The sequence below is a fragment of the Heteronotia binoei genome, chromosome 11 (genome assembly GCF_032191835.1).
Source record: "Heteronotia binoei isolate CCM8104 ecotype False Entrance Well chromosome 11, APGP_CSIRO_Hbin_v1, whole genome shotgun sequence".
Classification (NCBI taxonomy): Eukaryota; Metazoa; Chordata; class Lepidosauria; order Squamata; family Gekkonidae; genus Heteronotia; species Heteronotia binoei.
In genome coordinates, this window is record NC_083233.1 from 5,647,773 (window position 1) to 5,672,241 (window position 24,469).

General features: G+C 49.3%; 1 protein-coding gene across 1 annotated transcript; it reads right to left on the bottom strand.

Annotated features, from left to right (window-relative positions):
• Positions 1-10,259: 10,259 nt before the first annotated feature.
• On the bottom strand, positions 10,260-15,888 carry LOC132578935 (copper-transporting ATPase 1-like). Its single transcript, XM_060249104.1, is given in 5 exon segments — positions 10,260-10,482; positions 11,939-12,083; positions 14,283-14,381; positions 14,384-15,050; positions 15,880-15,888. Coding segments are annotated over 5 exon segments (1,143 nt in total).
• Positions 15,889-24,469: the final 8,581 nt, after the last annotated feature.

The following is a 24,469-nucleotide window of genomic DNA, read 5'->3' on the forward strand; positions in this document are numbered from 1 at the left end:
CTCATCTTATGCAGTTTTGTGTATTCCAGAAATTCAAAGGTATGAAGGTCAAAACTATTAGAGGCCAGTTGGCGGCATTGGCGTTCTTTAGCAAAGCCCAGGGCTACATGGCCGCTGGGGATGATTTTAGAATCAAGAAGATGCTCGAGGGTTGGTCCAGGGAGCAGGGGGTGAGAGTCGACACTAGGAAGCCCATATCCCCCGCTATTTTGCGGGGCTTGGGGGGTGTCTGGCCCGAGGTCTGTAGTTCAGACGACGAGGTGGTCTTGTTTCATGCCGCGGCCCTCACGGCCTTTTCTGGTGCCCTGCGGGTTAGTGAGCTAGTACAGTCTTCGCGTAGGGATACATCTGACATCGCCTTGCAGAGGGATGACGTGTCGTTTAAGGAGGAGCACGTGATGCTGCAGGTGCGTAGGTCCAAAACGGACCAGCATAGCAAGGGCACGATGATTAAGCTCGGTCCTTGCTCGGAGCCTGGGCTTTGCCCGGTCCAGGCACTGGTGGCATATTTTAGGGCCCGGGGTTCCGCGCCAGGCCCGCTTTTCCGTCATGAGGGCGAGGCCCCCCTCACAAAGTACCAGTTCTGGGCAGTGACTGCCCGGGCTTTGGGTAAATTAGGTTTGGGGGGGGTTAGATTTGGGACCCATTCCTTTCGGATCGGGGTGGCTTCGACGGCCACAGCTATGGGTTATCCTGGACCAACCATCCAGCGGGTAGGACGGTGGAGGTCCTTGGCTTACCACGCCTATGTGCGCCCATTGTTGCTCCCCTGAGGGGCGGGGTTTCATTGTTGTTTTGTTCTGACTGTGTTTTTCTCGTTTCAGGTGCTGTGGCTCGTCATGGGAGGCTGAGGATCCTTGTATGCGGGCACAGCATGATTTTCCGGGCAGCCCATTTCGCCAGAAGATCGTCGCTCAGTTCACAGCTTGGGCTGAGCGAGTGGGCCACGGTTGAGTGGCTGGGGCGACGGGGGCTCAGATGGTCTGTTGTTGTCATTGTTGTTTGTTAGTCGGCCTCGTTCCCCGCCCCATGTATTAGTCATTCACCTCGGTGGGAATGACCTGGGCCTGTTGCAAGGCAGGGCCCTCTCTTTGCAGGTGATCTCAGACTTGCGGGTCATCGTGAGGAGGTGGCCCGGGGTCCGGATCATTTGGTCTGCGATTTTGCCTCGAAGGACCTGGAGTGCCGCTTAGAACCCCGCGGGGATCGAGCGGGCCAGGAGGAAGGCAAACCGGGCCCTGCAGTTGGCCCTGGAGGGAGGTCTGGGCACCTTCCTTCCGCACCCTGGCATCAGTGTGCATAATGCTGAGCTTTATCGGCCAGATGGGGTACATCTGTCCGATGCGGGAAATTGGGCCTTTTTGTCTGAATTACGGCAAGGTCTTCGGGAGGCGTTGGGCCTCCCGGGGGTTGCGAATGCCTAAGCAGAGGCTTGGCATTGCGGTGGCGGAATTTGCAAGGGATTCAGACCTTGCCGATGAGCACCCAGGCCTTGGCACCTGTGTTGTGCATGCGATCCGTAGGAAAGGCAGATGGGCTTTACGGCTCAATGTCCTGGAATACGGATCGGGGTCATGTCTCCCTTTGGCGCCCCCTTCTGGTGATTGGGGCGGGGTAAAGGGAAGTCATGTTTGGTCTGCCGCCCGGTTATAGCCACATTGGTATGGCTAGGACCGGGGGTTGGGTGTCTCGCCCTTGTAGGACTTGGCGGGGTCAGGGGTGACCCTAGGGCTCGTCCTCTTAGTTCACAGTGCCTGGTTTGTGTTTAATGTTAATAAAGTGGCCCATTTCCCAACTACAGTTGTCTGCCTCTTTATTCCGTTTGGGGGTGCAATTCGGCCCCGCCCCGGCCGCGCCGCAAAGTGGCTGTGCGCCGCGGGGCCGTTTTTTGCAGCCCCGGGAGGAGGAAGAGCAGTTTTCCCGGGCATCCGGGGAGTTTACAGGGGCGGGGGCAGAGGCTTTAAGAAGCCTTGGCCCCAGACTCCTCCATGCAGTTCCGTGGAGTCGTTGGCCCGCCCGCTCACCCTGCAGTAGTACAGGATTATACCGGTCGCCTTATTAGGGGCCAGGTAGGAATTTTTTCACTATCACCTGAATTGGCCATTGGTGATGTGTTTTTCGCCTACCTTGTACTGCCAGCAGTGGTGTGGATTTGGTTAGGTAGCTAATTCGGTCACTTGGCGGAATTTGCAAGGGATTCAGACCTTGCCGGTGAGAACCCAGGCCTTGGCACCTGTGTTGTGCGTGCGATCCGTAGGAAAGGCAGATGGGCTTTACGGCTCAATGTCCTGGAATATGGATCGGGGTCATGTCTCCCTTTGGCGCCCCCTTCTGGTTATCGGGGCGGGGGTAAAGGAAGGTCATGTTTGGTCTGCCGCCCGGTTATAGCCACATTGGTATGGCTAGGACCGGGGGTTGGGTGTCTCGCCCTTGTAGGACTTGGCGGGGTCAGGAGTGACCCCAGGGCTCGTCCTCTTAGTTCACCTTGCCTGGTTTGTGTTTAATGTTAATAAAGTGGACCATTTCCTAACTACAGTTGTTTGCCTCGTTATTCCGTTTGGGGGTGCAATGGTTTCCAACAACTTTTCCAGTATTGAATTCAGACTGACCGGCCTGTAATTCCCGGATCGCCTCTGGAACCCTTTTTAAAGATGGGAGTGACATTTGCTACCTTCCAGTCCTCGAGAACGGAGGCAGATTTCAATGAAAGTTTACTTTTTTTTCAGGAAATCCACAAGTTCACCTTTGAGTTCTTTCAGAACTCTTGGATGTATGCCATCTGGGCCTGGTGACTAATCAGTTTTTAATTTGTCCATCAGTTGTAGGACCTCCTCTTTCACCACCTCAATCTGACTCAGGTCCTTCAACACCCCTCCCAAAATTGGCGGTTCTGGAGTGGGTAAACACTTCTCATCTTCCATGGTAAAGACGGAGGCAAAAAATGCATCCAGCTTCTCAGCCATTTCCTATCCTCCTTCAGTAATCCTTTGACCCCTTGGTCATCCAAGGGCCCCACTGCCTCCCTGACTGGTTTCCTGCTTCTAATGTATTTGAAGAAATTTTTATTGTTGGTCTTTATGTTTTTTGCAATATGCTCCTCATAGTCCCTTTTTGCCTGCCTGATCACAGTCTTACATTTGATTTGCCACAGTCTCTATTCCCTTTTATTAACCTCACTTGGACTAGCTTTCCACCACTTAAAGGAATCCTTCTTACCTTTTACATCCTCCATTACTTTGTTTGTTACCCACGCAGGCTTTTTTTTTTTGGACCTATTTGTGTCTTTCCTGACTTGTGATATATATTTTATCTGAGCTTCTAGGATTGTACTTTAAAATAGCCATATTGACCCAACCAATGTGGGATAGTTAAAATCACCTATGATGACACAGTTTTTACATTTAGCCGCTATCTTTAATTCTTTTATCATATTATAACTAGCCTCTATCTTTTGATCCGGTTGGGTGCTAACAAACTCCCATAGTTAAATTTCCTTTTAGGCCCGCTATTTCAACCCAAAGCATTTCTAGAAGGGAATCTAATTCTCAGACCTCCTCAGTCTTATGGGACTGTATACCCACTCTGACATACAGAGCCACCCCACCTCCAACCCTTCCCTCCCTATCCTTCCGATATAATTTATACCCAGGAATCACTGTGTCCCACTGATTCTGCTCATTCCACCAGCTTTCTGAAATACCCACAATACCGTTGGTTCATTGTTCCTTTGTTTTATTTTTAACATTTGTTCTTCTCTCTCTCTTTTTTTTTACTATTTTTCTTTCCTTATGGTTATTCCAGTTTGTGTGTTATTCCACCAGGTCTACGTCTCTCTTTGTCCCCATTCCCCTCCAAACACGCTGCTCCGAACAATCCTACTCTACCTGCCCTACATGGTTTGGCTTGTCTTTTAATGCTCACTGTGGTCTCTGCGTTATTAACTAGGTCTTTGACATTGATTCACTACATTATACCTACATTGAACGTTGCTTCTTCTCTTCCATTCTTAATCTCTTGGCACATCTTAACATTTATAGCATTATATTGTCGTTGCCTCACATGCAGTATACTGTCTTCCTTTTCTATCTTTGACTATGACTTCTGTTCTACTTAATCTGTTCCTGTCCAAAGCATTGTGCCTACCATATTGTGGGATGCAATTCCGTTCTTCTCTTCACCAAGACTCGTAGGATCCCTCCAACTAACTCTTGAGGTTTCTTGGTTGCACAACCAAACTTTAAGTGTTCCTTACCATGCTGGCATGTTTGCTGTTTATTGTTATGTGTGGGGTGCAGGAAGGGGAAGGGACCAAATCCCAGCTGGGCTATGGGTTGGAAAGCAGAGAGGAACCACCAGGGCAAGTCCAAAGCACAGAGTACAAATCCAGTCAGAGGTCAGAACCAACAAAGCAGAACAGGAACCAATAGAGAGCAATGTCCAAAACACAAACCGAGAGCAGAGTCATTCGTAGCCAGAAGACCAGGAGCCAAAAGGTTATGTTTCAAAGCCAGTCGGGGTGGACGCACGTCACAAGATGGATGCGTTGCTTCCACAGAGGGCCCTAGCCCAAGCAGAGGTGAAATGTCCCTCCCGCAGTGCTTCAATTAACAGTTGTAAAGCTTCAGCTAATACTCAGGGCTAATGGACCGCCTTCCCCTTGGCATGCTTCCCTTCTCTGGGCTGCTGAGTCCCAGCGTAGCCGTTCCGTTCATTGGACTGCAGGTGGGGGAGAGTCAGCCGGGCTCCCTTTTGCAGCTGTGCTGCTTGCCCCTCCTCCTCTGCTGCTGGGTCGGGGGGGGGGGGGGAGCGAGCGGCTGCAGGCCGTCAACCTCCTGAGCACTCGAAGGACCGGCTATAGGCTCCGATGCCAGCCCATGACATCCTGCACTGTTAGCACTGCACTGTGTTTCACTGCTCATCATAGCTTTTATATGCTCTATTTTTGCACTTTACTGCTTCTTATGAATTCTTTATTGCTACAGATCAGCTCGATCACTTTTTAATTGTTTTCCTATATGTCATGATATCCAACCTTTATATTTGCATGGCTTTTCCTTTTATTTGATGGCTTTTCCTTGTTCTATAATTTCCTGTACCTCGTTTCCCTTCTAACACTGATAATAAATTGGCCCTTAGTGATATCTTCACTCTTAAAGTTCTGGCTCCCCCTAGAGGTCACATTTTTGAATTAATCCTCACCCTTTACCTTTCTCTGAGAAGAAGACCGCAGATTTATACCCCGCCCTTCTCCCTGAATCTCAGAGTTTCAGAGTTTTGCCTTCCTTTCCCACAACACACACCCTGTGAAGTAGGTGGGGCTGAGAGAGCTCTCACAGAAGCTGCCCTTTCAAGGACAACTCCTGCAAGAGATATGGCTTGCAAAAGGCCATTCCATCAGGTGCAAGTGCAGGAGTGTGGAATCAAGTCCGGTTCTCCCAGAAAAGAGTCTGTGCACTTAACCACTACACCAAACTGGCTCTCACTATAGGAACTATATATTGCCTATTACACACCCCCATATTCTGATCTTTGTTATTTTGAAATTTTTCTTAGATTGACCTGTACATTTGCTCTTTGCTGTTTCTCTTGTGCTCCCCTACTCCTTTTAACTTCCTTTTACCATGTATTTACATTTTCAATGCCCCGTCTCTCTCTCTTTTCTCACCTTCTTAGCTTTTCCTTCTCTGTATCCTCCCAATTCTAATAATTTAAGAGTAGTCTCTCTCAGTTGTTGAGGCCTTAACACCTGGGGAAGGCAATGGCAAAGCAGCCTGTAAAAAGTCTGCCATGAAAACGTTGTGAAAGCAGCGTCGGAAATGACAGGGGACCTTTCCTTTCCTTTCCTTTCCTTTCCTTTCCTTTCCTTTCCTTTCCTTTCCTTTCCTTTCCTTTCCTTTCCTTTCCTTTTCCTTGTCCTTTTCCTTGTCCTTTTCCTTTTCCTTTTCCTTTTCCTTGTCCTTTCCTTTCCCTTTCCTTTTCCTTTCCTTTCCTTACAACATCACCAAATGAAAACATGTAACGTTAGGCATTATCAAATTACATTTTGACAGTATTTTTACAGGAGACCCACATCTCTGATAAACACTTTAAGATTCAGGATTCCTGGATCACACTTGCATCTATTTACGCACCCAATGCTGACCAAATTAATTTTTTTTGTGAAGTGTTCTCTGAACTTCTTTCTTTTAGTCAAGGTGAGAGCATTCTGGGGGGTGACTTAAATTTCATTATCAATCCCTCCTTAGATAGATCGTTCCCTTATAGGAGGCCTTCTGAGTCTCGCTCCCTCAGGGTTACCCCACTTGACAAGCTTCTTTCTTCTGGCCTTTGCAACATCTGGCATTTGCATCATCCCAATGAACGGGATTACTCATATTATTCATCACGCCACAATATACACACATGCATAGATTACATTCTGGTTACCAAAGGCCTATTCGTTCAATCCCCTCTTCATCCATAGGTTATCAGATCTGATTTGATCACGCGTGGGTTTGATGTGAACTCAGCCTTTTTTCATATCATTATAAGGAATTCAGCTGGAATATTAATACATCTCTTTTATTAAATCATTCTTTTCCCACAGAAATTGAAACAGAGATTCAGTACTCTTTTGCAACCAATCAATATGGTGAAAAACTTCAGCATGTATTTGTCAAGCACCGATATTTCTCAATAAGCAGTCTTTTGTTTTAAATCAAAGCTGTTTTATTCTTAGAAATTCAGAAGCTGTGCCAACGACATAAGCCTTGGGAGTAATGATGTATACAGGGTTACACAGTTGCTATATAGGATATCTTCAAAGGTTACATTACAGATGCATACTTGAGTCATGGGTACAAAGGTTGCTAAACACTGTCTTTTTTATTACTAAGGAATTTAGGCTATTAAAAACATCTCCTTTCTCACACTTCTCTCACAGACGGTAAAAGTTGTCTGTGTGAACCTGTGGGAGAGGCGACTTGAAAGTGGTACCAGCCAGGCTGTAGCATAAACATCCCTGGGCCAGATGGATTTATTACTTGTCCAATGGTTGTAAATAAGGGGGGAGCAGTATATTTATTTATTTCTCATATTTATAGAGCTTGTGACCTGCTCTTTGTCTAAGAAACCACCATGTTACAGAAATAAGCCCGCTTGACAGTATTATGGGATGCGATGAAGGCTGTCATTTATGGGAGGATCATTTCACTTGCTTCTTTCTATAACAAGGAAAAAGACAAAAAAAAGATGAGACTTGCTAACTAATATCCATTCCTTAGAGCAGAAACTCAAAACCACAGGTAGCACTAAGGTTTATCATCAACTCATAGCCAAAAGGAAAAAAATGGACATTCTTGTGGTAAGCAAAATACAAAGTAATCTTCTATCTCTCAAGCAGCAATATTGGTACAATACACCCAAAACTCTAAGAATCCTTTCTTGGAAGGTTAGACAAAAAGTTTCCTCTAATTTTAGGGACCTCATTAGGGACCTCATTAGGACCTAGAAAGGCATTTTCACATCTAATTCACAGAAGATATTAACCTCTTTCACTAAATTCTTCTCTGAGCTTTATAGCTCCCAAAATCCAGCCACTGACTCTATTCCTCTTTTCTCGAATCTATTCCTTCCCTTTGGAAATTAAGATTAGATCATTGTGACCTCATGGAAGCCCCCTTCACTTCCCAGGAAATTAGAAACACTATTACAAATCTCAAATCTAGCAAATCTCCTGGGGATGATGGACTTCCTGCTGAATTTTATTTAAAACATTATCCCCATCTTAACTGAACCTCTCACAGATACCTGTAATCGCATTCTCTCTCTCTACCCAGCACTTGGCTGGGGACCAACATTATTGTTATCCCTAAAAACACAAGGATTCTACTCTCCCTGGTTCTTACAAACTCATTTCGTTCATTAAGCAAGATGCAAAATTTTTCACAGTCATCACTGACAACAGTCTTAACTCTTTTATTACACAAAACATTCACACAGACCAAATGGACTTCATGCCGTCACGGGACTTATCTGACAATTTACGGAAATCTTTAAGCATCGTTTAATACACTAGACTTTCTTATTTTGAGCCTCGACGTGGAAAAAGCCTTTGATAGCTTGGAGGACTCTTACCTCCACTGTCTTTTGCCACACGTGAGTTTCGGTCCCCTTTTCTTGCACATGATAAAGTCCCTTGATTCTAACTCAGCATTTCCCATTTGCAGGGTCATGATGGGGGGAGATCTTCAATCGCTGCACGTTTGGCTGTGGCCCCAACAAGGTAGTCCGAGATCGTCTTCCTTTTCATTGTTCTCAGCCTGCAGATAAATGAAAACTTGAATACTGTGATCTCACTTCTCGAAACAAACCACCCCAATCCGGGTCCCAACACCAGCAAAGCAGCCAGGGTGAGAGTCCCGTGCGCCTTTACAGGCATATATCCACCAGGCTGCACAGAAATGAGATTTCGCTTCTATTTCAACAGTATGCTCAAAGCAGCAGAGGAACCAAATATCGGTGCATCCCTTCCCCTGTCACCTGGCTGATGAGTGGAGCCCGAGTCTCAATTAGGCTATGTAGGCACTGGCTTATGGGCCCGCACACCTTTAGGGGCCCCCGGCTAGATTCTCCCCACCAGACCTCCCCCCCCCCCCCGCACCCTGCATGAGCAGCCAGCAACTGAGCTGCTCTTTGCCTGACTTACCTGATGCGGTTGCTGCTGGCATTACCGTGAAGTTTGCCTCTCTCCACCTCTCCGCCGCAGTTTAGCAAAAGGGGCTTTTAGAAAAGGTGCCTGCAGCGGGGACCATGGGCGGTGGGGTGGGCACTCAGAGACTCTGAGATAATTTGGAAGGGGCCCCCAAGATTTCGACTGCCTAGGGGCCTTCACAGGGTTTAATCCGGCACTGCTGAGCAGCCAATGGGAGTCGGCTTGGGAACGAGCACAGCAGTGCTGCCAGGTCCCCCTATTCACTGCCAGGAGGTGAGGGGGTGTAGGGTTGCCAGATCCTGAGAACCCAGACTGCCTGCACCATCCATCCATTGGAGGCGAGACCAACCCCCAGCCAGGCTGCCCAAGACACCTCTGAATGGGGGATGCTTCCCTCAAAACTACGCCAAGAATGAGGGCCAGAATGCCAGCTCTCCAACATGCAGAGAGTTCAGGCAGCCTGAGGCTGATCTGTGAGCTGCCTGCTGCTTATGGTTGCTGGAAGGTTCATAACCTGACTGCCCCATCCATTTCTTTGTTTAAAAAACATAGAATCATAGAGTTGGAAGAGACCACTAGGGTCTAGACAAGGCAAAAAAAAAAAAAGAGGGCTTGAGGCTGTTAAGATGGTCGTTGTTCCTGTCGGCAGGCCAGGCCGCCCAAAGTAGCTCACAGCCTTCCCAAGGCAGCAGAGTCTTCTCTCCATCCTACGCTGAGGAACGAGGCCTCGGACAACCAAACACGTCACCTTAAAACTCGACGAGGAGCCAGAGCCGGAGCCAGAGCCATCTGCCTACCGGCCTCCAGAAGTGATAACAGCAGGGTTCTTCCCCCCAGAGGAAGAGACCCCGCTCATCGCCAGAATCCTTTGGAGCTTCCGAGGGCAGAACAACGTCCCTCAAGCCCATCCATTTGGCTGGTGGTGTCCACCATCGACCATCTGCCACCCATAAATATACATTTCCGGAGATGCACATCAGAGCCAGGTGAGGTTCCACCCCAGGGTAATGCCGATCGTCACTTGGGGCTCAGGAAGGGATTTTCCTCGGGGCCAGATTGACCCAGTGATCCTGGAGGTGTTTTGCCTTCCTCTGGGCGTAGGGCAGGCGTCAATCGTGGTGTGCAGAGAGAGGAGGGAGAAGCTCAAGTCCTCTAAGCTCAATATCGCTGTGATGAAAATAGTTGTTCAGTCAGCACTGCACAAGATATGGACCTCTTTATCAGACAGCCATTTGAAGAGCAGCCAAGCGATAAGCTAAAGCCATCTTTGGCTTCCAGTGCATGAGGCTGCATTCTGCTTTTGCTCCAGGTGGTAATACTGGCAAAGGAGTGCAGATACAGTCGATGCTTTGAGTTAGATGTGTGCATGTGCATGTTAGTTAGATGTGTGCATGTGCACTCTATTCAAGTGGGCAATTCAGTCCCAAGAAAATAGCACTTAAAAAGTACAGCCAGGCCAGCCCAAGAGATCGGTCAATGAGGGAAGACCCAGCCCACTCCGTAGAGAAGGTCTTTTCAGATGACTGTATCATCCTCTTCCTGGGAGCCCCCGGTGAGAACCGAATGCTTATCTGGCTTGCTGAGGACGATGCTGCTGAGAGATCGCTTGTCTGAGAGGAGAGAGTTTATCGAAGCTCGGCTGTAGTTGACAATGCGACCCATAAGACTCAGTTTGGGTGACTGGTGCTGTGTCATCAATGCCAACGTGGACGCAGATTTCCGAAGGGCTCTTCAGCCTCGTCTGATTGGAGGCACACAGTTCATATTTCTCCAGTGTAGGTTTCTTGTAGCTAACAAAGGGGAGAAGACAGCAGCCCTTTATCAGGTTTGGGCAAAATGCACTGAACAAAACTAACAGTGAAGGAAAAGGCCCAATCCTAAGATATGGAGCATTCACATCCTGCTTCTCCACCAATGCTGACACCTAGGGCAGTTCACAGTGCGAGAATAAAGATTTTACCACAACAGAATTACAGGTTTTTGAGTACATGAATTGAAAGGGCTTCCTCCTCATCCTTGGAGGACTGCTGGAGGTCCTCCCGGGACAATGCAAGGCAATGTTCTCTCTCCAGCCCTCAAGAGAGCTGCGGAGCAACCTCCCAAAGGGGTTTGGGGATCCTACCCTTCTCCAAAATGCTGTTCTAAGATGTGACCTGCCTTGACCAGGTTCTCTGGAGAGGCAGCGTAAGAGTCTTCTTAAAACCCCCACACTCCCTGGTCAAGGGTATCTGTTCTGCAGAAGCACAGGTTTATTTTATTTATTTAGTGGATTTATAGTCCACCCTCCCCCATATGGGCTCAGGGCAGATTACAGGCCTAGAAACAGTTAAAATACAACAATAAAATTAATACTCTACAATTAAACACCACCACATAACTCAATAAAAATGTAACACAGGCGGCACCGGTATATTTTGCAGATTAAGCCCAGTTATTGGCCCGAATAGAATAGTTCATATGGTAAGGTTCATACTCTGGCTCAGCCACTGATCCCACCCAAGGCTTCTAGCCCACTTCACTAGGCCCATGAGCTCAGCCTGTGCAATCGTCATTGTACTCTTTGCGGTCTCTACGACTCTCCTGATACGGTCATGGCAGCAATGAATGGGTTCTGCATGGTGGAACATCACGTAATCGTAAGGGAAGCATATAAAACCCAACAATAAAGAGAAGGAAACAAAAAACAGATCGCAGAATATTCACCATAACTCATAGTTTTAACACTATGGGATTACAAATTTCTGCTGGCTCCACTTAAGAGATGCTTGTGAGAGAGTGAGTGTGTGCGTGGTGTTGGGGATATGGTTCACACAAAGGATCTACCCAAATGTAGATGAGGAAGTCATACCTCGATTTTTTAAAAGGGTGGTGCTGGGGGATACTGCCTGCCTGGGTTCTTGGCCCCTCTAGAGAGCCAGTTTGGTGTAGTGGCTAAATAATAGACTCTTATCTGGGAGAACCAAGTTTGATCCTCCAGTCCTCCACTTGCAGCTGCTGGAATGGCCTTGGCTCAGCCAGAGCTCTCGTAGGAGTTGTCAGTGTACCTAATCTGAATTGATCTGCTGCCAGCATACCAAGCAGCTGAATCAGTGAACAGGTCTCCCATCTTAATGAACAACTTGGTAAAGGATTTAAGTGTGCACTGATGCCAGTGGGAATTAAGTACAAGTTAAAATTTAAGCCACCTATTTGCCATACTGAATCATGGCAAAAATGAGATGGAAACTTTACTTCCATATTCATTACTGTGCTTCTTCCACCAGTTTGACAATATGGGGAAAAGTTGTATCAGTCCCAACATGAGTTGCAGAAACCAGCAGGGACCCATTCTGATAAATGGAACTTGCAATGACTGTACTGCCAGGCTTTTTAGTCACCGGCATTGCTTCACCTGGAGAAAACAGAGGTCAGCAAAACGTGAGTCAAGAACCTGATTCCCTGGATCAGAGCAGTGGTCTGCCTAGTCTAGCCTCCTGCAGCACAAAGTAGCCTCCCGGTTCCTCTGGAGGGCCAGCAACAGGGCACAGAGGCAAAGCCTTCCCCGGGTGTTTCCTCCTAGCACTGGGATTCAGAAGCTCATTGCCTCTGAACATGGAGGTTCCCTTTAGACACCATGGCTCAGTTGCCACTGAGAGAGCTATCCTCCATGAATCTGTCTCGTCCTCTTTTAAAGCTGTCCGTGCCGGTGGCCATCACTACATCCTCTGGCAGTGAACTCCACAGCAAGAAAGGCTCCTTTCCCATGATAAACTCTAGAGAACTCCAGGATTCTTAATTCTCTAGAGCTCAAGGGTTCAAAAGGTGGCTTGGTTAAGGCCTGCAGCACCTTCCATAGATTCCATCCAGGGATCTTTGGGTCTAGTATTTTGGAAGAGAGAGAGAACCCATTTCTGCCCACTCTACCCTATTTAATAAGTTATCATTATATCAGGGATGGCCAACGGTAGCTCTCCAGATGTTTTTTGCCTATCAGCCCCAGCCATCAGCCATGCTGACCCCTTGTCATCCGCCCCTGAACCTCCCACCCCCTTAGGGGTCAAGGTAGACTTTATAACCTCTGACCCAACATTCTACAGGTGTGCATCTTACAGTACCCCAGTCCTACTGTTTAGATACTCCCCCGATACCTTATCAGTTGAGGGTCCCTTCCCCCATCTCCCTTATACGTCGCCATTGGAGCCTTCCTCGAAGACTACGATCGGTAATTATCACCCTGTTCGTCCAGTCGTGTGTTACCGCTGTATAATTCTCTCTATTTTTATTAGGCCTGTATGTGTGTGTGTTATATGCGTCCATTATCTTGTATGTGCGTGTTCTATAATTTTCTATAATAAAGATACAATTGCTTTATCTAATTAGTGCCCATAATAAATTTAGCAAGAATGTCTGGAAGTCAAATCCTTTATACATAGATTCTAGATCCTTTTGAGCCAGAGTTGCCCACCTGTCAATTCCCCAGCCTGGTTTGAGGGCATTTTGGCTTTCACAAGACAACTTACCTCTATGATCTGTAAAATAGCCCGAGGGCCAACAATCTCAGGATCATACTTAATGTGGGCTTTGTTGGTTGCAAGAGCCACTGAGATGTACAAAAAAACCCTTTTTTCCATAAGCGTGGACTCTCTTTTATGAATGCACGAGGCACATGTCATTCCTCTCACCTGTGAACAACACACATTTTACTGTTTGCTGAACAGACGCCTTCAAGAATAACTTTATGAGCATTAATAGTGAGGCTGAGAAAACAGAGACGGCCATTATCCAAAACAAAGATTGCTTGTGTTGGCTTCATTGTTTTGACCATACAACTGTTTTATCGTACTGTTTTGATTTATACGCTGCTTCAAGCACTGTGGTAGAAGAGTGGCTTATATATAAGAAATACGGGAACATAAACAGAGAGCACTGTTGCTCTTCTGCTCAATATAAATCAGATTAAGGGAACAGGGAAAGGATACTTGCACAGTCTACCCTGCTAGAGCAGCTGGCACACCCGTCTTGTATGCTGTTCCTATGGACAAGTTGGAGCTTAGGGACAACCAGTGCAAATTTCTGCCTCTGTTACCTCCCCAGTACCTCTGGTGCCGGTAATTCCCGCAATCTCTCAAGTGAGGAAGCAAGGCTCAGCTGTATGAGATGGCTTCCTCGTGTCTGACACAGAGACGTGGTCACCATTTAGAGCCCCAAATTAAGGACTTAAAAATGCTGTGAGGGCCTGATCTGCAGCACCACAAGAAGAGGTGCTCCCTGCCCCACCCCCTTTCCACGTGCCAAAACAGCCGCAGGGCAGCAGAAATTATACGTATGAATTGCACTTCCAATCCCACACTGTAGCAAGGGGTTATGTGCTCTGGAAGCTGCAGATAAAACTTTCTGGCAAGGAAAGGAGACACTGAAGAAGATCCATACCAGGAAGTTCTACAAGAGGGCCTGGCATCAACAGAGCCAACTTGAAATGCTAGGACTGAGTCTCAAACTTGGCCAGATGGCTCATAAGAAGTCCCCTGGAATGGGATTCAACCAGATGCTTCTGATTCATTTGCAAAAATCAAGGTAATCAGTTGCCAGACTCATCTGCAGATGATATTACCTGTCAAGGATGCATCAAAGCCCATGTCCTCTGGTGAGGTGAGCGTGGGATCGTATTCTATAGTCCCATTATGATGCAGAGGTGGCACACATACCGATTCACACCTGGTTTTGGGAAAATTACGCCCTCAATTGACTTCACACAGGAATTGCAGGTCATTCCCTCTACATTTATCACCGTGACGGTCGTCAGGGGATGCATGGTGCTCCGAGGAGACTTCACTGGAGACTGGGGCACATTCAAGAGTTCAGAGTTTTCAGGTATATCAAGAAGGCTGACCTTGAAAGTCCCCAGCGACACAGATTCTATGGCTCTTCTTAGTGCACCGAGGGTGATTAGGCTGGGATTATACTTCACAACAGCAGACTTGTCGTCTAAAGAAACTGCTATGCTAGTTACTGAGGGGAGTGCTGATATGGTGCTCTGGATATTGAGGACGCATGAATGACAGTGCATGCCATCAACTTTGAATTTAGCAGTCTCTAAGCAGTGCACATGCTCTGGGTGTTCCTGCAGAACTCCTTCTGAGGATTTGGCAGGTGTGTTCTTTAGTCGCTGCACATCAATAGCACCCAGTCTGAGAGGCTTCAGCTGTTTTTTTATAGATGCCTTGAAACCTACAGCTTCGATTTGGTTTCTGATTTCCTCTGATGTGATGAGATGAGGCTGAAACACCACCACAGCATCCTGAGTGCCCAAGGAAACTGCAAGATAAATGGAAAGAAATGTTACTGCTGCTGTTGTGTAACATCGAGCTTCATCTCTTTGCTTCGAAAAAGAGTACGTGCAGGTGGAGGTTTCCTTCCATGCGAAGGGCTCAATACAACCCTAAGAGCAGCACTGGGGAAATGATCCCTGTTCGCTTGGGGGTCAAGTGGATGAAGTAAGGTGTCACCTGCCAACTGCACTTGGCAAATCGCGGCACAACTGAGTCCACGCAGCACCAGGGTGTGGCTCGGCCACCACAAGAGGGAAGCCTGACAAGAAAGCCTGTCCCAGCCGGCAGGCAAGGCAGTTGCGTCCTGTAGTGTGGGAAGGACTTCCATCCACTGGAATGAGCCCCTCCCTACTGCTTAACGAGCTCTAGCCTGAACAACCACTAGCTTTTGTGTCTTGGTCTTGCTAAGAGATTGACAGAATGTTGAAGACATTTTTGATGCACAGAGGCAGAGAACACGCTTTCCATGCAGGAGGCCCCATGTTCATTCCCCAGGTCACACCTCCAAATCTCAATGGGGAGCAGGGCTGGAGGAGACCTGGAAGAGCTGCTGCCAGTGACTGATACAACTAAGTTTGTGGGGGGGGGGCGGGGGGGGGGGGAGAATGCATGCATTGTTTTTGTTCAGGTCTATTAGAGCTGCAAAAAATGCAGGTTTCCCAGGGGAGGGGGGAGGAAACATGGATCCCAATAGAGGTAAAGCATTCGGATCCAACATTTTTTGGAAATCCCAAATTTTCTTAATCCAGTAGACCTCAGAAGAAAAACACTGAGGGGGAAGGAACAGGGGCAATGCCACAAGAAACGGGAGAGATGTGCCTCAGCTGGGGCTCCTTTGGGCCTTCTGTTTCAATCTCCCCCTCAGGGGTGGAACCTCACCTGGCTCATCTCCGGAAGTTGATATTTATGGGTGGCAGAGGGTCGATGTTGGACACCACCAGCCTCCGGGACCCCCTCAGGGGGACCCCCTGCCTGGGCTTGAGGGAGGTGTTCTGCCCTCTAAAGCCCCGGTTGATTCGGGCGACGAGCGGGGTGTCTTCCACTGGGGGAAAGAATCCTGCTGCTACCAGTTCCGGAGGCTGGTAGAAAGGCAGCTCCGTCTCCGACTCTGGCTCCTCGTCCAATGCGAAGGTGACGTGTTTGGTTGTGCGAGGCCTCGTCCCTCGCCGTAAGATGGAGGGAAGCCTCTGCTGCCCAGATGTTCCCTGGGGCGGCTGTGGGCTCCTTTGGGCGACCTGCCCTGCCGACAGGCGACGCCTCAACCCGTTCTCTAGAATGTTCCGCAAAAAAAAGAAATGGATGCGGCATTCAGCTTATGAACCTTCCAACAACCATAAGCCACAGGCAGCTCCCAGATCAACCCCAAGCTGCCTGAACTCTCTGCGCGTTGGAGTGCTGGCATACTGGCTCTCAGCAGTCCCTACAAGGGCCTTGTCAGAGCCCACTCATATTGTGAAGCCCCTGTGGAGGTTGAGCTAAAATGGCTTTCTGCTTCTGGCCAGATCTGGACCCCAAACGCCCTGTTCAGGGCTTAGGTCATAGCCACTGGGGACACCATCTCCTTGGTGGGTGCTCATGTGGTTCACGGAAAGAGCTATCTAAAGAACCCTCTGGTGTTTCCCTGGGGGCAATCCATGCTCCCTCCCTCCTGTTCTCCAGGGTGACCTGCTTGCCCCTTCCACGTGCCTAGCATGGTGGGCACTTGAGAGGTTATTTCTACGCATAGAGAGTGTGATGTTGCTACCCACCTGGAGATCTTGCTGCTACTCTCCAATTGCTCAAAGCATGTCAAGCTAAGCCCGTCTGTTCTTCCAGCCCACAGCTGAAAATCCCTCCTTTCTTAGGAATCCTTCCTCTCGCAGAATCTATCACGGGCCCCTTAGGCTAAACCCTCGTGCTATGGCAGGTGCTCTCCAGGGGTTTACTCCCCAGGGCTTCCTTCCAAGGCCAGCAGCTGCTTGGGGCTGTGTGGGTTTCTCTCAGAGAATCAGTGTCCCAACAACACCCATTCCTCCTCAAAGGCAAGGGAATCTTACCCTCCATGTATAAAGATGAGGCAAAGCCATCTTTGGCGTATAACATCCTTGAGCCTAATCTTCTTTCTCTTGCTCCTTCACCCCCAACCCCTCTTCATGTGTGGTCTCTAACCATTGTCATCATTTACATTTTAAAGAATTACATAAGATACACTGGGCAAACGTGGACCTGCCTAAAAGTCCCACTGGAATCCATCCAGTGAGCCTTTGCAGTCCCTCAACTAAGTGCCCTTGACTTCACTGTTGTGACTTGTTTTGCTTCTGTCGCTCAAGCTGCATTCTTAATGTTTTTTCTCTTCTCTCGGCCATAGTCTCTCCTTAAAATTGTTTCGCCTTCTTTCACCTGCCACCGGCAGCCACTCAAGATGGCCTCTGCTGACTAGACTGGGAAACAGAGAACGGGGAGATGTCGTTTTAAGAATTTCCTACCTGCCATCACACCACTCCACACAGAGTCCTTTAAAACGCTTCTGGATAACCAGTTGCTCGCAAAGGACTGGCCAAGATAAGCACTGTGAGGCAGGATTGCCAACAGAACCATTATGAGGTCAGATGTTTCCTTCCATCCCCATGGTAACCCTGCAGCCGGTGAGGAAGAGACAAGAAGACCCCTTGGAGCAGCACCTTGGGGGATGGGGAAAGCGGATGTCATCATGACCAGGGGCTGCAAGTGGCCTCTGGGGGTTTCGGTTTCCTGCATCCTGTGGAAATTAGGGAGAGACCATGGAGAATACAGGGACATGCAGAATGTAGGGATTCATGTTTCCTTCCCCCTCTCAAGGTCCCTTCCCCTTCACCCTTTCTGTCCATCTTCCAGACTGGTGATAAGATTCAGAAGCCTGCTTTAGTGGCTGAGATGGAGGGTCTATAGGAAGAATGCTTCTCTGTCAGTCTTGCTGGACCCCTCAGCAGCTTATGGTGGGATAGGTGCACTTCTCTTGGAGGCCGTCCAGGTGGACTTGTGGGTGATATCCCTCCCTATTGCCCCCAAGGACTTGGAGGGACCTCAGCAGGGTGCGATGCCAGAGTCCATCCTCCAAGCAGCCATTCCAGGAGAACTCTAGTCTTTGCCTGGAGGTTGGGAACCCTGGTTCCCACGCAGGAGCTTCTCCTCCCGTCCTTCGGTTGCCTGACCGCTTGCCAAGAGTAACAGCCTGCTGTAGCCTGCTGTAGATGATGCTTCTTGAAAAGTTCAGTGGCTCAGAGGCAGAGCCGGATGAAGGGCTTTTGGGTGCCCTAGGCGGCCCATGGCTTTGCTCCCCTCCCTCGCTGTAATGTGGGCACGCTCCATTCCACTGCCACGACCTGGGCACCTGTGGAGCTGGGCAGTCAAAGAGCCACCCTTGCTGGCACTAGCCAGGCAGCAGGAAGGAGGTGGCTGCCAGTTCTTCCTCCCTCGGTCTGGGCCAGGGTGGGCCAGGGCTCCCTTCTCTGCAGTTTTGTTGCTTCCACCTCCCCTCCTGGTCTGCCATTCCACAGGAGTCTGGAGCATCTCTCCTGCAAGCTGCTGCCGTTGAGGGGGGTCTTCCTGGGACACAGGGGCTACTCAGCATTTCCCCCTTCCAAACATGGCCTTGTAGGTGTTGGAAGCTAGAAGAGAGCAGAGGCGAGGAGCAGGCCTTGCAGCTTGCCTGGAGCTCAAGTTTCTGGATGGCTCCTGGCTTGGCCCCAACATGCTGTCCCTTGATCAGCCACACCAGGCAACTGAGGGGGAAATTGGCTGGAGCCCTTCAGGTTTTTGGAAATATGTATCTGTTCTGTATGTTCTAAAGTTGCAATGTTCTAAAGTTCCAGTCATTATGGGGTTAACACTGTGCCTGATTCCCTATTGTCTGCATGACCTGAGAAGAAGATACTGACTGCTGTCAATCAAGATCTAGAAGTGGGAAAACCTGTTTTGTTTTTTTGGTCAGTTAGGCAGGTGACTTCCTTTGTTCAGGCAGAGAGGTCAAGAAGAAGGAGGAGGTGTTCTCCATTAAGCATGTGGCCTTCTGGTGTGAGGATGTAGTTCTTTAGTGTTTGTTATTTTCACCTCCCAGTGCCCTTTCCCTGTAGTAATAAATATATTTTTTGCTTTCATATTAAATGCCTCTCAATGATTATTTGATCCAGCGATCCATCAAACTGTTTGACATAAAGAAATAGGATTTCAAACAGAATTCCTTACACAGGTGAGGTTTTGCAGTGTTGTCTAAATGTGCTGGGTGCTCTCTCTGTACAGAGAGAGAAAGTGACTTCCTGGAATGCGAAGGTATGGAGCAAATCATCTCTCCTCGGGCTAGAAGCAACCTCCATCGGTTGGACATAACGTTTAGGGACTCCTTTGCTCCCTCCTCTATTTTTAAAAAATAACCACCACCTCTGTATACCATACTGTACTGTACTGTACTGTAGTAGAACAAATCAAAGCCTCTGATCATCATAGGGGACCGGAATGCCCAAGTTGGAAGTCAAAAGGTAACCGGGACAACAGACAAGTTTGACCGTGGAGAACAGAATGTAGCCGAGCAAAAGCTAAAAGAGTTTTGTCACGAGAACCAGCTGGTCATAGCAAACACCCTCTTCCAACAACCTAAAAGGGGACTCTACACATGGACATCTCCTGCAGGGCAACACAGGAATCAGATTGATTATACACGCTGCAGTCAAAGATGGAGAAGCTCCTTGCGGTCAGCAAAAAAGAACCTCTTGTGGAGGATGAAAGAGGAGAGCGCAAAAGTAGGCTTGACACTCAACGTCAAAGAACTTCTGGCCCCATCACTCCTTGGCAAATAGAAGGGGAAGACATGGAAGTAGTAACAGACTTTACATTCCCGCGATCCAAGAGCACTGCAGATGGTGACTGCAACCATGAAATTGAAAGACGTTTGCTCCTTGGGAGGATAGCTATGGTAAACCTGGGCAGTATAATGAAAAGTAGAGACATCAGCCTGCCAACAAAAGTCTGTATAGTCAAAGCAATGGTATTCCCAGTAGTAATGTATGGCTGTGAGAGCTGGACCATAAGGAATAGATGCTTTCAAGCTGTGGTGCTGGAGAAGGATCTTGAGATCAAATCCCTCAGTCCTAAGGGAAATCAACCCTGACTGTTCCCTGGAAGGTCAGATGCTGAAGCTGAAGCTCAAATATTTTGGCCACCAAATGAGAAGGGAGCACTCACTGGAGAAGCCCCTGTTGCTGGGGAAGACAGAAGGCAAAGGAAGAAGGAGACGGCAGAAGAGGAGATGGCTGTACAGCGTTACTGATGTAGCTAACATGAATTTGAGCAGACTTTGGAAGATGGTGGAAGACAGGAGGGCCTGGTGTGACTTGGTCCATGGGGTCGCAAGGAGTCAGATTTGACTGTGCGACTGAACAACAACAACAACAACAACCCTTTTAAAGGGCCAGCTTAGTGGTCACAGGATTGTGGACGCCCCTTTGAAACCGGAACACACTTGAATAACATCTCCTGAAAGGTGAGGGAAACGATAGGGTCAGAGTGGGAGGTTTAACGAAATTATAATAAGCAAACCTGAATTTGGGGCAAAAAGAGAAGAAAGCCTCTAGCCACTCTGCCCCACAGTCCTGGCGGGAGAAGTCCCACAAGCCCTGAGCTCCAAAGGCTCACGCCAGAAGATGAACAGTGCTCTGTCCACGACCTGCCTCCTTCTCCACAGGCACTTCAGAAATTCTCTGCACCAGGTGGAGGGGAGGGGGGGGAGACACACCTCAGCTACTTCTCTGGCTCCCTTTTGGTGTTCACATCCACATCCCCCCTGTTGTCAGGGAACCAATAATATAATCTGTATAAATAAAATATTCTAATAAGGATCTATAAGCCACTAGAGAGGACGATAATACAAAAATCAAAGAACATATTGAAAAAGAAAGAGTGCAACACTAACTCTTCAAGGCTCTCCCCCCTCCCCACAAGCACAACCTCCAGCCACACCTCTCTCACCCCACGTCCTTTTCCAGAAAAGAAAGAGGATGCTGGGTACTTGTCATGCCCTTGGATTGGGTACAGGCTGTGATGCTACATGACTCTTCACCCAGGTCTCTGTGGAGGAAGTTTCCCCTTTGTTTGTGGAAGGCCAGGTTTTACACTCCGTGCATGCTCTGGAGTTAGTCTGCTCTAAAGAGAGGCAGTGTCCTTCCTCCCTTTTCCTGTTCCAAGCACCAGAGAGGCAATTTGCCTATCTCCCTACACGAGTACACTCGTTGTAGTTGGCTAATTCCCTAGACTAATACTCACTGACGATCTTCTGCTGTCAGGCCCACAACACCAGAGAGACGTCTTCCAAAGTCCCATCCTCATTCACCTGGTTGTACTGTTACCTTCTCCTAGATCTCCTGGAGAAGACTCCTTAGCCTAGGGAATTGACGCTAGTCAGGCTGAAGAAACTGTGTGCACAAGAAGCGGACTTGGTCCAGACTGTGAGGAACAGAATATCTTAAAACACTTCTGGCGGGACAGAAAGAAGTACTTTTCTCCCTTTCTCACAATACAAGAACTCGTGGGCGTTCAATGAAATTGCTGAGCAGTAGGGTTCGAACGGATAAAAGGAAGTACTTCTTCAGCCAAAGGGTGATTAACATGTGGAATTCACTGCCACAGGATGTGGTGGCGGTACAAGCGTAGCTGGCTTCAAGAGGGGTTTGGATAAAAATATGGAGCAGAGGTCCATCAGTGGCTATTAGCCACAGCATATTATTGGAACCATCTGGGGCACTGATGCTCTGTATTCTTGGTGCTTGTGGGGGAGGGGCAAAGTGGGAGGACTTCTAGTCCCACTTGTGAACCTCCTTTTTTTGACCACTGTGTGACACAGAGCGTTGGACTGGATGGGCCATTGGCCTGATCCAACATGGCTTCTCGTACGTTCTTATGTTCTTAATTCCCTTCCTAATAATTCCAAGCATGACGTTGGCCTTTTTTATTGCTATCGCACACTGTCTCGACGTTTTCAGTGAGTTACCTACCATGACCCCAAGATCTCTCTCTTGGTCAGTCTGCCAGTTCACACCCCATCAACTTGTATTTATAGTTAGGATTTTTGGCTCCAATGTGCTTTACTTTGCACTTGGCCACATTGAACCTCATCTGCCACGTTGACGCCCACTCACCCAGCCTCAACAGATCCCTTTGGAGTTCCTCACAATCCTCTCTGGTTTTCACCACCCTGAACAATTTAGTGTCACCCGCAAACTTAGCCATATCACTGCTTACTCCCAACTAGCCATTTCACTGCTTACTCCCAACTCCAAATAATTAATGAACAAGCTAAAAAGCATGGGACCCAGTACTGAGCCCTGCGGCACCCCACTGCTTACCATCCTCCACTGAGAAAATTGCCCATATCAAAAGCTTTCTGGAAGTCAAGGTAAACAACATTTATTGGGTCCCCTTTGTCCTCATGTTTGTTCACCCCCTCAAAGAACTCTAACAGGTTAGTGAGACAAAATCTTTCCTTAGAGAACCCATGCTGAGTCTTCCTCAATAACTTTTGTTCATCAATGTGCCTACTCATTTTCTCTTTGATAATTCGGCCCCGCCGCGGCCGCGCCGCAAAGCGGCTGCGCGCCGCGGGGCCGTTTTTTGCAGCCTCGGGAGGAGGAAGAGCAGTTTTCCCGGGCATCCGGGGAGTTTACAGGGGCAGGGGCAGAGGCTTTAAGTAGCCTCGGCCCGAGACTCCTCCACACAGTTCCGTGGAGTCGTTGGCTCAGATCTACAGCGTGAGGCTGTTGATCCCTTGGGAGCTGCGTGGGAGGGTGGTTAGGCCGGTAGGCGGCCTGACTGGCGGCGAGCGTAGGGCATCGGAGCTTGGAGGCGTCGGAGGCCGGCCGGAGGACGGGACAGTCGGGCGCGGCTCCAGCGGCTGCCGGTGGCCTGTTTTGATCGGCGAAAGACGTTGGCGGCAGCGGAGGACGTTGGACGGTCGGGCCCAGTGCAAGCTACGCGGCGGCGGTCCTGCTTCAGCTGCGGAGGCCAGCTGCCCACAGTTTGGTTTGTAGAGTGGCCGGGGGGATCGGGCCTGCTTCGCCCCCCCCCCCAATTTCTCCTTTGGGCGGCTAATTTCCGGGTGGTAAGGTCTGGGGAGACGTTTTGCTGCGGAGGCAGCTTACCCTGTGGGGGGGGGGGGTTTGGGCAGACGGAGGTGGACTGTTCTATAGGTATAGGGCTGGGGTTTGGTTAAAGGGGCAGCAGCATGGGTTATTAGGCACTTATTCAGGTGGGCCTATACACCCCCCCCCCCCATCCTCCTAGCCTCCCTTTGGGGAACAGCCTTTCTCTACCTGCCACCATTCCCACCCACCCCCCTCTCCTTAGATAGGCATTGCACAGTCACTGCTTTGTGTGGCCTGCGCTGGTTATGGCTTCTAAAAAAGGACAGGGCCCTTCCAAGGGCAAGCAGCCGGCTAAGGCCGCTGCTAAGCGTAAAAACACCGACCCTCCTGCTGAGGAGCTAGATAGTACGGTGATACGCCAGGCTATTTTGGACCGGGTTAGAGTGATGGAGGAGGACAGGGGGCGTCGGGGTCACAAGCGGTGTGGCCAGGGCGCCATAGCGCTAGCGGAAGGTCAGGGACTCTCACATTTGAGAGGGAGTTGCTGTCTAGGCTCTCTTTTCTTCAGGATAACATGGTCGCCAGGTCGAGGTCCGAGTGTTCCCAAGATGGTGATCCTGGCAGAGAACCGGTGTCGGGCGGCGACGGCGGTGACCAAGATGAGGCGGATGACCAACAGCAGAATGATCAACCTGTGGCCGTGACGGTAACACCGGCAGTGGACGAAAGGAGGGCGGAGTTGCCTTCCCAACAAGCACATTGGCCTTGGGGGGTTTGGGGCCCCACTATGCCACAACAGTCGGGGGGATATGGGCATGTCGCCGTTCCCTCTGAGTGTAGGCAGGGGCCGTTCTCGGCAGTGCCGGGGCCATCATGGGCCACGGGTGGTGCCGTTATGGGGCGAGTGCAGTGCCCTCAGGCGGCTTGTGGGCAGGCACCCTCGGTCACAGGGGGGGTGCCGGCCGCTCTAGGGCCTGCGGCGGCTACAGGAATTCTGCCTTGGGGTGGCCAAATGCCAGGATTGCATCCATTTGGATGGCCTGCAGTGCCTTGTAATCCTTGGGGATATCCTCAGAACCCTTACGGGTCCATCCCTTTGCTATCTATCCCGTTCGGTGACTTGGCGCTGCCATTGGGTGACCATCTCACCTCCGCTACGAGGGATAGGATTTTGAGAGGAGAGTACGTGGACATTTTCAGTCTCTTGTATCGAGAACTTTAGAAGAAGAGCAAAGAGGAGCTAGATGAGAAGGAGAAAGAGAAACTTAGAAGGCGGAAGCTGGATAGAACCTGGGCCAATTGGCTCCCAGGTTTTCTTATCTATGCGGGGGTTATCGCTAGGGCGCAGCCTAGCAGGGCCGCCCCCTTGTTTTAGTACTGCG